The following is a 15,951-nucleotide window of genomic DNA, read 5'->3' on the forward strand; positions in this document are numbered from 1 at the left end:
TCATGTCCGAAACATCATTTATTGGTTACATATCACAAATTAGTTAAATCTGGGCTCACAGACACTTTATAGACATGTACAATACAGATAAATGTAATCAGAGTTATCCAGCAGTTGAGCACTAATAGGGAGAGTATTTCACAAAACAAGTAACAAATGCAAGGGTGACAATGGCCAAAGACCAATAGATCTGAAAATTAGTGGCCAAAGATAAAAAAAGTCAGATTTTTTTGACAAGGAATCATGTAATTATAGCAGTTATTGAAGCAAACTAGTTGAATAATAGCAGTTTTGCACAATATTGTGTATGTAATGAATAAAATTGCACTGTACTCAGGAAAGTCACCTGAAATTGTATTCTAACAGCTGACAATGGTTTTACAGAGCTTCACATTCTCAATGTCCTGCTTCTGCCTATTTATAGCTTGCTCGTGTAAAAGATGTTCTGTGAAGCTGTGTCAACTTTAATGGAAAGCAATATATAAGCATAGCAGATGGTATATCCCGATACCTTGATAAGCGATGTACACAAATCAGTTGGTACATAAAGTAATAAAAAGTAAACATTTATGAGACATTGACAATCCAGAAATTTGAACATAAGCAGGGTAATTTTTCTTATTTTGTGCTATTACATACATAATCACCTGAACGAAGCAGAGAGCAAAACCAGGTAGGGAGGATTGTATGCCAGTTATGCAGCCTGACCAATTTGCTGTATGTTAACTTAAATGAACAGGAATATCACATACATTCTTTTAGGAGCATGTGAAACTCCCAACCCAGTTTGCTTTTTGACAATTATATACCTCCAAGCACAAAAGAGGAAAATATACCTTATTAACAAACATGGTGCCTCTCTAGATAGTATGCTTGTTTTTAAATATCATGACTCATGGTAGACTTTATAATTAAGAAATACTGTCCGATTATAAAGATGCTGAACTAAAATAATCTTGTTTGCAGCACAGATCTCATCATAATCTTAATAAAAACTAAATAAAACTGGTTTTCCTCTTAAAAGGGTCTAAATATTATGCAACGTAAAAATTGTACCAGATCTTGCTAGTGACAGTGGAAAAGTAATGAGACTAGTGTTGTTCCTCTAGGAAGGAAATCCTGAACTCCGGGCCCCACTACCGTGTGGGATATCCTGCCCCACATGCCCAAAGATCTGCGGGTCGAGAATCGGCCTGATCAATCACCTGAAGACCCATGGCAGAAACCCGTGACCTTGAGTAGACGTCATCCTAGAATCGAGGGATGGCAGACGACGACCTCTGCAGTAACAAGTCTGAGGTTCTATTGCATCATCCCCAAATCAGGCTCAAAATTTTGGTAATGACCCTGTGACAATGCAGCAGGTCCAATGGACAGCTGTAAATCCAAACAGTGATGAAAACCTCTGCTTCCTGCTCTACTGCATCAATTGATGCAGAGGCAGCTGTACTTAACAGCAAGGTGACTGAAAATCATAACTATTGAATTGGCTTGGAAAAAGTCAGAACTCTGTATATACATATTCATACATGTACAGAGTATTGTGCCATCAGTCTCAGAAACTCAGTGACCACCAATAATGACTGCAGAGAGCTCACAGGATAGTTCCACTGTAGCCGATGCACAGCACTTGTTTTGCAGGACAACCTTTTCCAGATAATCTTAAGCAATGCCAAACCACACATTGAAGAAAGATGGCTAGAGCTAAACTCCTTGCCTTGCATCACTATGGTGTAAAAGACAGCTTCACACTGACTCAAGGTTTACAGTGTGACTGGGCCAGTAGACAGTGAAAGCGGAGATGAAAAATGAATGGAATTCAGCCATACACCTGAGTAAACTGATAAGTGGAAATTCCAGATCACTTCAGTTGCTGCAAAGCACAGGACATTTTAAGTTTATACGACTCATGCTCACTACAGGATATTCACATGCAGTAACCAGTGTGTGCAGGGTTTTCAGAAATTACTTCAGACACACTGCTGTATAAATGGAAGCAAGTTTCAAATTCCTATTGACAGACTAATGTTTTTGCTGCAGACCAGTGATTTGCCAGCTATTGATCCTGCACCATTAATTTTAAGCCATGTCAAATGAGCCATGCAGTTCTCAGGTGGTATCTGCTAAGATATCCATGAAGGCAAAAACACACATTGGGAATTGGTCTATGTATATACACACCTCCTTTTTGGCCATATACAGAAGATCAACACACTGAAGTTGTGAAGGAGGATGCAGTTCAACCCACTTGCTTTCCTGGTTGAAGTTAATTCCCACTGAGGTGGAAGACGATAAAAACTAAAGACATAAAAACAGAAAAAAAGATCTCCGTGCAGCTTTGTGATTGGCCGGCTTTAAAAAAACAAAATTGGACACCGAACTGACAGTTCTGATTTTTCTTTTTAAAGCTGGTCTTTTGGTTAAGAGCAAAAAGGGAGAAGCCAATGGTCGATTTCTGAAATCCCAATGTCGGAAATCTGTTATGTGGCAGAAATTTCTTATCCCTGGGTTACTTGTGAACTCGCTGGTGTGTCAGCAGGTTGGATGAAGTAGTGAATCCCTTCCCACACTCCGAGCAGGTGAATGGCCTCTCTCCAGTGTGAATTCGTCGATGTGTAAGAAGGCTTGATGAATTAGTGAATCCCTTCCCACACTCCGAGCAGGTGAATGGCCTCTCTCCAGTGTGAACTCGCTGGTGTTCAGCAAGATGAGATGATCGTTTGAACCCAGTCCCGCAGTGAGAACATCTGAATGGTCTCTCGTCAGTGTGAACACGTAGATGAATCATCAGTTCAGCAGAACGTTTATAGCAATTCCCACAGTCTGGACATTTAAAAGGTCTCTCGTCAGTGTGAACTCGCTGATGTGTCAGCAGGTCGGATGAAGTAGTGAATCCCTTTCCACACTCTGAGCAGGTGAATGGTCTCTCCCCAGTGTGAACTTGCTGGTGTTTCAGTAGGTAGGATGAAGTACTGCATCCCTTCCCACATTCTGAGCAGGTGAATGGTTTCTCCCCAGTGTGAACTCGCTGGTGTTTCAGAAGGTGGGATGAAGTAGTGAACCCCTTCCCACACTCGGAGCAGGTGAATGGCCTCTCCCCAGTGTGAACTCGCTGGTGTGTCAACAGGTGGGACGAAGTAGTGAATCTCTTCCCACACTCTGAGCAGGTGAATGGCCTCTCCCCAGTGTGAACCCGCTGGTGTTTCAGCAAGTGGGATGACTGAGTGAATCCCTTCCCACACTCTGAGCAAGTGAACGGCCTCTCCCCAGTGTGAATACGCTGGTGGACAGTGAGTTCAGATGATCGCTTGAACCCAGTCCCGCAATGAGAGCACCTGAATGGTCTCTCGTCAGTGTGAACACGTTGATGGGACATCAGTTCAGCAGAACCTTTGTAGCAATTCCCACAGTCTCGACATTTGAAAGGTCTCTCGTCAGTTTGAACTCGCTGATGTGCCAGTGGGTCGGATGATTGAGTGAATCCCATGCCACCCTCAGAGCAGGTGAACGGCCTCTCCAGGGTATGACTGCGTGGATGAGTTTCCAGCTCAACTGGATAACTCAATCCCTTTCCACAGTCCTCATACTTACATGGTTTCTTCCCAGTGTTGCTGTGCCTGTTGTCTCAACAGGCCAGATGATTGGCTGAAACCTCATCCACACACAGAACACGTGTACAGTTTCACCCCACTGCGATCGATGCTTTTTCCTTCCAGGTTCAAAATCTTGTGATATTCAAGTTACGATAAATTGGGCGACTCCTTCAGATCCTGATCTGATGCTTGCTTTGCATTTCATGACTGCAATCCCTCCCCTTCTATAACCCTGTGAAATTTATTGAAAACAGAGAAAGTGTGTGAAAGAACCCACAAAAACACAAACATAGAAACATAGAAAATAGGAGTAGGCCATTCTGCCCTTCGAGCCTGCTCCGCCATTCATTATGATCACGGCTGATCATCCAACTCAGTAACCAGTTCCCGCTTTCGCCCCATAGCCTTTGATCCCTTTAGACCCAAGAGCTATATCTAACTCCTTCTGGAAAACATACAATGTTTTGGCCTCAACTGCTTTCTGTGGTAGCGAATTCCACAAGCTCACCACTCTCTGGTGTATTCTCCTCATCTCAGTCCTGAAAGGTTTACCCCGCATCCTTAGACTATGACCCCTGGTTCTGGACTCCCCCACCATCGGAAACATCCTTCCTGCATCTACCCTGTCAAATCCTGTTAGAATTTTATAAGTTTCTATGAGATCCCCCCTCACTCTTCTGAAATCCAGCGAATATAATCCGAACCGACTCAATCTCTCCTCATACGTCAGTCCCACCATCCCAGGAATCAGTCTGGTAAACCTTCGCTGCTCTCCCTCTATAGCAAGAATATCCTTCCTCAGATAAGGAGACCAAAACTGCACACAATATTCCAGGTGTGGCCTCACCAAGGCCTTGTATAACTGCAGCAAGACATCCCTGCTCCTGTACTTAAATCCTCTCGCTATGAAGGCCAACATACCATTTGCCTTTTTTACCGCCTGTTGCACCTGCATGCTTACCTTCAGCGTTTGGTGTACGAGAACACCCAGGTCTCACTGCATATTCCCCTCTCTCAGTTTATAGCCATTCAGTTAAGAATTTGCCTTCCTGTTTTTGCTACCAAAGTGGATAACCTCACATTTATCCACATTATGCAGCATCTGCCATGCATTAGCCCACTCGCTCAACTTGTCCAAATCACCCTGAAGCCTTTCTGCATCCTCCTCACAACTCGCCCTCCCACCCAGTTTTGTGTCATCTGCAAATTTGGAGATATTACATTTAGTTCCCTCATCTAAATCATTAATATATATTGTGAATAGCTAGGGTCCTAGCACCGATCCCTGTGGTACCCCACTAGTCACTGCCTGCCATTTGGAAAAAGACCCATTTATCCCTACTCTTTGTTTCCTGTATGCCAACCAATTTTCTATCCATCGCAATACACTACCCCCGATCCCATGCGCTTTAATTTTACACGTTAATCTCTTATGTGGGACTTTGTCGAAAGCCATCTGAAAGTCCAAATAAACCACATCCACTGGTTCCCCCTCATCAATTCTACTACTTACATCCTCAAAGAATTCTGGTAGGTTTGTCAAGTATGATTTCCCTTTCGTAAATCCATGCTGACTCTGTCCGATTCTACCACTGTTCTCCAAGTGCTCTGATATAAAATCTTTGATAATGGACTCTAGAATTTTCCCCACTACCGACATCAGGCTGACTAGTCTATAATTCCCTGCTTTCTTCTGATCTCCCTTTTTAAATAGTGGGGTTACATTTGCTACCCTCTGTAGGAACTGCTGCAGAGTCCATAGAATCTTGGAAGATGACCACCATTGCAGCCACTATTTCTAGGGCCACTTCCTTAAGTACTCTGGGATGCAGACCATCAGGCCCTGGGGATTTATTGGCATTCAATACCATCAATTTCCCCAACACCACTTCTCTACTAATACTGATTTCTTTCAGTTCCTCTCTCACGAAGCCCTGTGTTCCCTAACATTTCTGGTATGATACTTGTGTCCTCCTTTGTGAAGACAGAACCAAAGTATGCACTTAGTTTGTCAGCCATTTCTTTGTTCCCCATAATAAATTCCCCTGTTGCTGACTGTAAGGGACCTACATTTGTCTTCACCAATCTTTTCCTCTTCACATACCTATAGAAACTTTTACAGTGAGTTTTTATGTTCCCCGCAAGCTTGCTCTCGTACTCTATTTTCCCCTTCTTAATCAATCCCTTGGTCCTCCTTTGCTGAATTCTAAACTGCTCCCAATTCTCAGGTCTGTTGTTTTTTATGGTGAATTTATATGCCTCTTCCTTGGATGCAATGTTATCTCTAATATCCGTTGTAAGCCATGGTTTGGCTACCCTTCCCTTTTCACTTTTGCGCCAGACAGGAATAAACAACAATTGCATTTCACCCATGCACTCTTTGAATGTTTGCCATTGCCTATCCACCGTCATCCCTTTAACTACCGTTTCCCAATCCATCATGGCCAACTCACGCCTCGTACCTTTGTAGTTTCCTTTCCGAAGATTTAGGAACCTTGTCTCAGAATCAACTACGTCACTCTCCATCTTGTTGAAGAATTGTACCTTATTATGGTCGCTCATCCCCAAGGGGTCTCGCACAACTAGATCGTCAATTATTCCTCTCTCATTGCACAATATCCAGTCTAGAATGGCCTGTTCCCTAGTTGGTTCCTCAACGTATTGGCCCAGAAAACCATCCCATATACACTCCAAGAATTCCTCCTCTACAGTATTGTGACTAATGTGATTTGCCCAATCTATATGCAGATTAAACTCACCCATAATTACAGATGTTCCTTTATTGCATGCGTCTCTAACTTCCTGTTTAATACCATTCCCAATATCACCACTACAGTTTGGAGGTCTATGCACAACCCCCACTAATAATGTTTCTCAGCTCTCTCCATACAGATTCCACATCGTCAGAGCTAACATCTTTCCGCACTAATGCGTTAATTACTTCTTTAACCAACAATGCAACTCCACTGCCTTTTGCTTTTTGTCTATCCTTCCTAAATACTGAATACCCCTGGATGTTCATTTCCCATCCCAGGTCAGCCATATCTCCATAATCCCAACTATATCAAACCCGTTTACATCTATTTGTGCGATTAATTCATCCACTTTATTGCGACTGCTCTGCGCGTTAAGGCACAAAGCCTTAAGGCTTGTCTTTTTAACATTACTTGTCCCCTTTCCACTATTTTTCAGTGTGGCCCTGTTTGATTCTGGCCCTTGATTTCTCTGCTTATCTCTTTTCTTATTCCCCTTACTGTCTTTTGTTCTTGTCTTTGATCCCCCCCCCCCCCCCCAACTCCTTGCAAAGGTTCCCATCCCCTTGCCATTTTAGTTTAAACCTTCCCCAACCACTCGAGCAAAAACTCCCCCTTGGACATCAATCTCAGTCCTGCCCAGGTGTAACCCGTCCAGTCTGTATTGGTCCCACCTCCCCCAGAACCAGTCCCAATGCCCCAGGAATCTAAAACCCTCCCCCTCACACCATCCCTTCAGCCACGTATTCATCCGATATATCCTGCAATTTCTACTCTGACTAGCACGTGACACTGGTACTAATTTTGAGATTACTACCTTTGGGGTCCTATTTTCAACTTACTTCCTATCTCCCTATATTCTGCTTTTAGGACCTCAATTTTATTTTTAAACCTACGCCGTTTGTACCAATGTGAACCACGACCACTGGTTGTTCACCCTCCCCCTTCAGAATGTCCTGTAACTGCGCTGAGACATCCTTGACCCTAGCACCAGGGAGGCAACATACCATCCTGGAGTCTCTTTTGCGGCCACAGAAACGCCTATGTATTCCCCTTACAATTGAATCCCCTCTAACTATTGCATTCCCACATTTTTTACTCCTCCCCTCTGCAGCAGAGCCAACCATGGTGCAACAAAGTGGGCTGTTGCTGCTTTCTCGAGAGGTCATTCCCCCCAACAGTATCCAAAGCAATATATTTGTTTTGCAGGGGAATAGCCACAGGAGATTCCTGCACTGCCTGCCTAGTCCTCTTACTCTGCCTGGTGGTCACCCATTCCCTTTTCTGCCTGTGGGGTCTGAGCCTGCGGTGTGACCCCTCTCTATACGCGCTATCCACAATACTCTCCGCCTCGTGGATGCTCCACGAAGCCCGGGCTTCCAGGAGCTGCAGCTGGATACGTTTCCTGCACACATGCTGGTCCCGGGCACTGGAAACGTTCCCGGCTTCTGACATGGAGCACAAGGATTACACCACGGCTTTGAGCTGTCCTGCCATGAATTAACCATTTAAATTAAACCTTTTGGAAGATCTTAATGTCAAATAATATCAATTACTCTCGGGCCCTTCTTCCCTGGTCCTCGTTACTACAGAACTCCCTAAAAAAAAACACTACTTAGTATATATGAAAATAAACTGCAGATCTTTCTTACCTTAGATATTTACCCAGCTATTTTTTGCTATCCCCTAACAGCAGTTACTCACCAATCACCTTTCAGCTTTCCTGTGATGTCACTGTTGGCTTTTTTTTTTCCTTTTTTTTCAAAACTCCGGTGCATTTGAAGAGGTTCGACTGCTCTCCACTACTGAAGGTAAGTGAAGGCCCTGAGCCTCGCGCTGGGTTTATCTGCTCCCAGTTCTGGTTGTTTCCACACAGGTCTGGCTGCTCTCCACTCCTGAAGGTAAGTCAGGTTGTGAAATGGATCTGAATGAACCTGGTAATTCCGGCACGAGGAAAAGATGTCCATGAAAGCTGCTGGATTGACATACAACCCCAACTGGTTCACTAATATCCTTCAGGGAAGAGAACCTGCCACCCAGTCAGGACCTACACAAGACTCTGCCCTCTATGGGAGGAGAGAGCCGCAGAGGGAGGCGCAGGGAGAGGAGAGGGATTTTATATATGTACAACACAACCAGAACTTTGGCAAAACCTCCCAAACCCTCAACTTCCATTATCTAGAAGGACCAGGGTAACAGGTGTATGTGAACACCATCACCTCCAAGTTCCCCTCCAAGTCACACACCATCCTGACTTGTCTGATATCCGGTACTGGATGAACAGAAATTTCCTCCAATTAAATATTGGGAAGTCTGAAGCCATTGTCTTCAGGTTCTGCTGCAAACTCCACTCTCCAGCCACCAACTCTATTCCTCTTACTGGCAACTGTCCGAGGCTAAGCCGACCATTCATAACCTTGGTCTCATATCTGACCCTGAGATGAGCTTCTGACTGCATATCAGCGCCACCATTCAGACCGCCTATTTCCACCTCAGTAACATCGCCTGACATCGCCACTGCCTCAGCTCATCTGCCTCTGAAACTTACATCCATGCATTTGTTACATCTCAAATTGACTATTCTAACACACTCTTGGCCGGCCTCCCACATTCTACCCTCCGTAAACTTGAGATCATCCAAAACTCTGCTGCCTGTGTCCTTCCTCAAACCAAGTTCTGTTCAACCATTACCACTGTGCTCGCTGACCTACACAGACTCCCAGTTAAGCAGCTCCTCAATTTTAAAATCCTCATCCTTGTTTTCAAATCCCTCCATGCCCTTGCCCCTCACTATCATTATAATCTCCTCTAGCTCGACAACCCTCCAAGAGATCAGGGTTCATTTAATACCGGCACCTTGAGCATTCCCGATTTTCACTGCTCCACCACTGGTGGCCGTGCCTTCAGCTGCCAAGGCCATAAGCTTTGGAAATGCCTCCCTAATCCACTCCACCTCTCCACCTTTCTTCAGACACTTCTTAAAACCCACCTCTTTGATCGGGATTTTGGTCATCTGCCCTAATATCTCCTTATGTGACTCAGTGCCAAATATTGCTTAATAACACTCTCGTGAATAGACGGAACATTTTACTACATTTTATTTATTTTTTTTTAATTAATTTTTTTTATTTAGAGATACAGCACTAAAACAGGCCCTTCGGCCCACCGAGTCTGTGCCGACCATTAACCACCCATTTATACTAATCCTACACTAATCCCATATTCCTACCACATCCGTCCCTATATTCCCGTTGATGGTAACTTGGACATATATCATCACTCCTTTATCATCACTGGGTGAAAATCCTGTAACTCCTTCCCTAACACCATTGTGGGACCACCTTCACCACACAGACTGCAGCGGTTCAAGAAGGCCACCCACCATCACCTTCTCAATGTCCAACTGAAAACTGACAAAATATTCTGGTCTGGTTAGTGATATCCATATCCCAAGGAAGTAAAAAAAAATCTGTACATGTGAAACAAATTAAAAGCCTCTACAGAAATACTTTTACACTGAGTGGTTGGTATCCATTTAGCAACCTCATCTCTTTTGGAATCTACCTCCTTGACAGTCTCACATTGGAAAGTGCTGGGCGCAACTCAGCTCAAAAGGACTCAGGTTAAACCCAGCAGCTTCTCCTCCATTTCCACTCCAGCTCAAACTGATGCAATAAAAAAGACCAACACAGGTCAGGGACCGACTTTCACATCCAACACCCACCCCGATATAAACCGGCTCTTAATTGGTCCGTTTGTGTTTCTTGACTCAGTTCTGTGAGCAGTGCCAGCATTAAAGTAAAACGAAAATACTGCAGATGCTGGAAATCTGAAACAAAAGGAGAAAATGCTGGAAACACTAAGGTCAAGCAGCATCTGTGGAGGAGGAAACAGAGTTAACATTTCAGGCACATCTAGCTGACGGAGCCTGCAGCCTGAAACTCGGAATGAGACAATATAGTCCAACACTCACAACAACCTACAATCCACCGACATTACTGGGATAGGGAGACAGAGTTCAGAAACACTCAGCAACACGACTCCAGGAGGAAAAGGGGGAGCAGTGTGTGTACCTGCCCTGATATCCCCCTCCCCAGGCCTGTCAGTCAAACCCCCCACTCCTCCCAGTCCACAGCTCAGCCTAGCAGCTTCCTGCACCTTGAGCCAGCCCTGCCCAGGTGTGGCCCAGTCCAAGGGGAGTCTTTGTGGAACCGGGGATGGGGGACCTCCTGCCCTGTGCTGTCTCCCAAATGGTTCCTCCCTCCCCTCCCCTCTCCCAGGCTCCTTTATAACTGAGCTCAGTTTCCTTTAAAGTTTTCTCCTTTGATGTTACAGTTTATTAATCCTTATTTCCTCGAAAGGAGCTGGAAATCTGGCGGTGGGAGAAGCCCCGCAGTTGACGCTCCGATCGGTAGAAACACGAGACCGGGAGCTTCTTATCGGGAGTTTTGAGGCCTACACCGGGTACTTTGAAACCCACCCACCGGCTCCCTCCTTTCCTCGGTTTCTCACCCGTTGTGGTTCCAAGACCATCAATCCGCTGCAGCACCCGCAGTCCAGTCTATAACAGCGCGCCTGCGCACTTCGTACCTGAACGACCTCTGACTTGAAAGCTCGCGATGTCATGATTGACCAATAGTAAGGGAGGGCGGGGCTGGAGGACCAGGGCGTGCTACCTGGTCCTCCAGCCCCGCCCTACACTCGCTCCGATTGGTTGAAGATCACATCACCCGTTCAGTCCTCCAGCCCCGCCCCCGCGCATTCTAGTGGTCAGGAGCTGCCGTCAATCACCCGGGCGAGCCATGTGAGCTGAGCATGCGCGGTCGACAGGGCGTAAGGCGGAGAGCGCGGTGCGAGGGAGGCGGGTTAATGAAGGCTGGGGATCGCAGGTTGCAGCTACACCGAGTGCGGAACCAGGAGACAATCTCAACTGTGGGATCACAACAAACAACAAGATTCACCCCAAGCTGAGGCTTCCACCGTTTCCTTCCGGACCGAATCTCAACAATGAGCCGGGAGCGGAGACTGTCCCAAAATCCAGGAGAGGTAGGGAGCGTCTCTAAATGGAGGAGAAATGGGGACTGGTCAGGGAACGTTTTTAAATGGAGGGCAAATGAGGACTGGTAAGGGAATATCTCTAAATGGAGGAGAAATGGGGACTGTCGAAGGAGCATCTCTAAATGGAAGAGACATGGAGTGTGGTCACGGAATGCCTGTCAATGAAGGAGTTCCTTTTTTAAAAAATGCCTTGAATTTTTGATGAAAGGTCACAGACCTAACTTTGCTTCTCTCCACAGATGGGATTTATCCTAGGATTCTCTGGGAAGCCAGCGAGGAGATTGCAGAGCCTTTGTCCTTGATTTTTATGTCGTCATTGTCGACAGGAATAGTGCTGGAAGACTGGAGGATAGCAAATGTTGTCCCCTTGTTCAAGAAGGGGGGTAGAGACAGCCCTGGTAATTATAGACCTGTGAGCCTTACTTCGGTTGTGGGTAAAATGTTGGAAAAGGTTATAAGAGATAGGATTTATAATCATCTTGAAAAGAATAAGTTCATTAGAGATAGTCAGCACGGTTTTGTGAAGGGTAGGTCGTGCCTCACAGTGGCGCAGTGGTTAGCACCGCAGCCTCACAGCTCTAGGGACCCGGGTTCGATTCCGGGTACTGCCTGTGTGGAGTTTGCAAGTTCTCCCTGTGTCTGCGTGGGTTTTCTCCGGGTGCTCCGGTTTCCTCCCACAAGCCAAAAGACTTGCAGGTTGATAGGTAAATTGGCCATTATAAATTGTCACTAGTATAGGTAGGTGGTAGGGAAATATAGGGACAGGTGGGGATGTTTGGTAGGAATATGGGATTAGTGTAGGATTAGTATAAATGGGTGGTTGATGTTCGGCACAGACTCGGTGGGCCGAAGGGCCTGTTTCAGTGCTGTATCTCTAATCTAAAAAAAAAAACCCTATTGAGTTTTTTGACAAGGTGACCAAACAGGTGGATGAGGGTAAAGCCGTGGATGTGGTCCATATGGATTTCAGTAAGGCGTTTGATAAGGTTCCCCACGGTAGGCTATTGCAGAAAATACAGAAGTATGGGATTGAAGGTGAATTAGTGCTTTGGATCAGAATTTGGCTAGCTGAAAGAAGACAGAGGGTGGTGGTTGATGGTAAATGTTCATCCTGGAGTATAGTTTCCAGTGGTGTACCGCAAGGATCTGTTTTGGGGCCACTGCTGTTTGTCATTTTTATAAATGACCTGGATGAGGGTGCAGAAGGGTGGGTTAGTAAATTTGCGGATGACACGAAGGTCGGTGGAGTTGTGGATAGTGCCGAAGGATGTTGTAGGTTACAGAGGGACATAGATAGGCTGCAGAGCTGGGCTGAGAGATGGCAAATGGAGTTTAATGCGGAAAAGTGTGAGGTGATTCACTTTGGAAGGAGTAACAGGATTGCAGAATACTGGGCTAATGGGAAGATTCTTGGTAGTGTAGATGAGCAGAGAGATCTTGGTGTCCAGGTATATAAACCCCTGAAAGTTGCCACGCAGGTTAATAGAACTGTTAAGAAGGCATATGGTGTGTTAGCTTTTATTAGTAGGGGGATCGAGTTTAGGAGCCACGAGGTCATGCTGCAGCTATACAGAACTCTGGTGCGGCCGCACCAGGAGTATTGCGTGCAGTTCTGGTCACCGCATTATAGGAAGGATGTGGAAGCTTTGGAAAAGGTGCAGAGGAGATTTACTAGGATGTTGCCTGGTATGGAGGGAAGGTCTTATGAGGAAAGGCTGAGGGACTTGAGGTTGTTTTCGTTAGAGAGAAGGAGGATAAGAGGTGACTTAATAGAGACATATAAGATAATCAGAGGGTTGGACAGGGTGGATAGTGAGAGCCTTTTTCCTCGGATGGTGATGGCAAACACGAGGGGACGTAGCTTTAAGTTGAGGGGTGATAGATATAGGACAGATGTCAGAGGTAGTTTCTTTACACAGAGCCCTGCCTGCAACAGTAGTAGACTCGCCAACTTTAAGGGCATTTAAGTGGTCATTGGATAGACATATGGATGAAAATGGAATAGTGTAGGTCAGATGGTTTCACAGGTCGGCGCAACATCGAGGGCTAAAGGGCCTGTACTGCGCTGTTATGTTCTATAGATGCTGCCTGACCTACTGAGTATTTTCAGCATTATGGTTTTATTCTTGAATTTCTCTAGTGTTTTTCATGAGCACAGGATGCCCTAAATTGTATACTAGCCAATGTTTAGAGATACATGACTGAAACAGGCCCATCGGCCCACCGAGTCTGTGCCGACCATCAACCACCCATTTATACTAATCCTACACTAATCCCATATTCCTGCCACATCCCCACCTGTCCCTATATTTCCCTACCACCTACCTATACTAGTGACAATTTATAATGGCCAATTTACCTACCAACCTGCAAGTCTTTTGGCTTGTGGGAGGAAACCGGAGCACCCGGAGAAAACCCACGCAGACACAGGGAGAACTTGCAAACTCCACACAGGCAGTACCCAGAATTGAACCCGGGTTGCTGGAGCTGTGAGGCTACGGTGCTAACCACTGCGCCACTGTGCCGCCCTAATGAAGTAGCTTTCAAGTATGATCAGTGTAATGTAAGAATTGCAGCAGTCAATCTGCAGTAAGCTCACACAAACAGCATTGTGATAATGACCAATAATCTCTCTCTATGATGTTTAATGTGATGCTTAATATTGGCCCGGACATCAGGAATAATCCTCTGCTCCTCTTTGAAGAGGTGCCCGTGGGATCTTTTACATCCACCTGAGAGGGCAGGCCAGGCCTCAGTTTAACGCCCATCTGAAAGACGGCACCTCCGACAGTGCAGCACTCCCTCAGTCCTGCACTGGAGCGATTGCCTAGATTTTTGTGCTGAGGCACTTGAGTGCGTCTTGAACCCAAATCCTTCAGACTCATCTGGGAGTATACTGACAACTGAGTCCTGACTGACAAATGGGAACTGGTCAGGTAGCTTCGATGGAGAAAGGAGAAATGGGACTGGTTAGAGAGCGTCTGTAAATGAGGAGAAATGGAGTCAGGACTGGGAACGGCTGTAAATGGGGAGTCAGACACAAGGAGATAGAGAGAGTGAGAGACTGACAGTGAGAGAAGGTAAGAGAATCTCAAAACTTGAAGTTGATATATTTTTGTTGGTCAGTTTATGAAGTGTTATGGAACCAAACTGGGTAAATGTAGCTGAGATGCAGATCAGTCATGACATATTTGAATGGCAGAACTAGCTCAAGGAGCTGAATGGTCTCCTCCCACTCATGTAGTTCACTATTTTATAGGATCAACGAGACTGATGCCATGAGGCTCCTCTCACAATCCCGGGATCTTTGATTCCTGACAGTCATGGAGCAAAGGTATTCAGGGTGGTCTAGAAAGGACAACAACCTCCCCTTCATAGACACATGATCCCGACTGTGAGGTGATGGTGTATCCAGTTATACACAGGCAGTGAGAACCAAGGAGAGGCACGAGGATGGATCGGCCAACATGGCTGGTGCTGTGAAGGAGACCAGTAACCCTCCCCAGTAACTGAGCCACACAGTGAGGAAGATCTGGAGAAGAAAGGAGAGGGAGCTGCAGCAAGCTGCCAAAATCCAATCCTGTGCTCGGAGCCTCCTCCTCCTCAGCAGACAGAATCAAAGAACAAAGAACAGTGCAGCACAAGAACAGGCCATTTGGCCCTCTAAGCCTGTGCTGATCTTGATGCCTGCCTAAACTAAAATCTTCTGCACTTCCGGGGTCCGTATCCCTCTATTCCCATCCTATTCATGTATTTGTCAAGATGCCTCTTAAATGTCTCTATGGTACCTGCTTCCACCACCTCCCCCGGCAACAAGTTCCAGGCACTCACCACCCTCTGTGTAAAAAAAAAAAACTTGCCTCGCACATCCGCTCTAAACTTTGCCACTCTCATCTTAAACCTATGTCCCCTAGTAACTGACTCTTTCACCCTGGGAAAAAACTTCTGACTATCCACTCCGTCCATGCCGCTTATAACTTTGTAAACCTCTATCATGTCGCCCCTCCACCTCCGTTGTTCCAGTGAAAACAATCCGAGTTTATCCAACCTCTCCTGATAGCTAATGCCCTCCAGACCAGGCAACATCCTGGTAAACCTCTTCTGTACCCTCTCCAAAGCCTCCATGTCCTTCTGGTACTGTGGTGACCAGAATTGCACGCAATATTCTAAGTGTGGCCTCACTAAAGTTCTGTACAGCTGCAGCATGACTTGCCAATTTTTATACTCTATGCTCCGACCAATGAAGGCAAGCATGCCGTATGCCTTCTTGACTACCTTATCCACCTGCGTTGCCACTTTCAGTGACCTGTGGACCTGTACGCCCAGATCTCTCTGCCTGTCAACACTCCTATGGAGAGATACAGAACCTTAGAAAATAGGCGACATGTTTAGAGAGAGGATCTGGATCGGCGCAGGCTTGGAGGGCCGAAGGGCCTGTTCCTGTGCTGTAATTATCTTTGTTCTTTGTTTGTTCTATTCTCCTATGGAGAATATCAATGGAGGAGGAGCCAGCAGAGGGACAACCGGTTGAGTGGCAAGTGGTGGAG

The 15,951-nt window shown here is 45.8% G+C and overlaps 2 protein-coding genes across 5 annotated transcripts in view; one reads left to right on the top strand and one right to left on the bottom strand.

Moving 5' to 3' along the window:
- On the bottom strand, nt 1-10,941 carry LOC137374031 (zinc finger protein 436-like). 4 transcript variants are annotated; one of them, XM_068039814.1, is made up of 3 exons: nt 10,859-10,937; nt 8,051-8,280; nt 1-3,825 (listed from the first exon to the last, which is right to left on the bottom strand). In XM_068039814.1, the coding sequence occupies exon 3, from the start codon at nt 3,485-3,487 to the stop codon at nt 2,510-2,512; it is 978 nt and encodes a 325-aa protein (XP_067895915.1). In that variant the 5' UTR covers nt 3,488-3,825; nt 8,051-8,280; nt 10,859-10,937; the 3' UTR covers nt 1-2,509. The 4 variants fall into 4 exon arrangements, with proteins under 4 accessions (XP_067895915.1, XP_067895916.1, XP_067895914.1 ...); XM_068039815.1 differs by having other exon boundaries at nt 8,058-10,175; nt 10,859-10,928; XM_068039813.1 differs by having other exon boundaries at nt 8,051-10,175; nt 10,859-10,928.
- Nucleotides 8,306-15,951, top strand: part of LOC137373413 (uncharacterized) — a 26,725-nt gene continuing 19,079 nt past the window's right edge. The window contains exons 1-4 of the mRNA XM_068038229.1: nt 8,306-8,538; nt 10,682-10,905; nt 11,156-11,392; nt 11,644-11,802. Coding sequence (XP_067894330.1) covers nt 8,306-8,538; nt 10,682-10,905; nt 11,156-11,392; nt 11,644-11,802 — 853 coding nt within the window. The remainder of the gene's footprint in view (nt 8,539-10,681; nt 10,906-11,155; nt 11,393-11,643; nt 11,803-15,951) is intronic.

Source organism: Heterodontus francisci, chromosome 9 (genome assembly GCF_036365525.1).
Source record: "Heterodontus francisci isolate sHetFra1 chromosome 9, sHetFra1.hap1, whole genome shotgun sequence".
Classification (NCBI taxonomy): Eukaryota; Metazoa; Chordata; class Chondrichthyes; order Heterodontiformes; family Heterodontidae; genus Heterodontus; species Heterodontus francisci.

Excerpts from the sequence above, each read along its gene's own strand:
- LOC137374031 (XM_068039811.1), bottom strand. The coding sequence starts at position 3,487 with ATGGGATTCACTCAATCATCCGACCCACTGGCACATCAGCGAGTTCAA.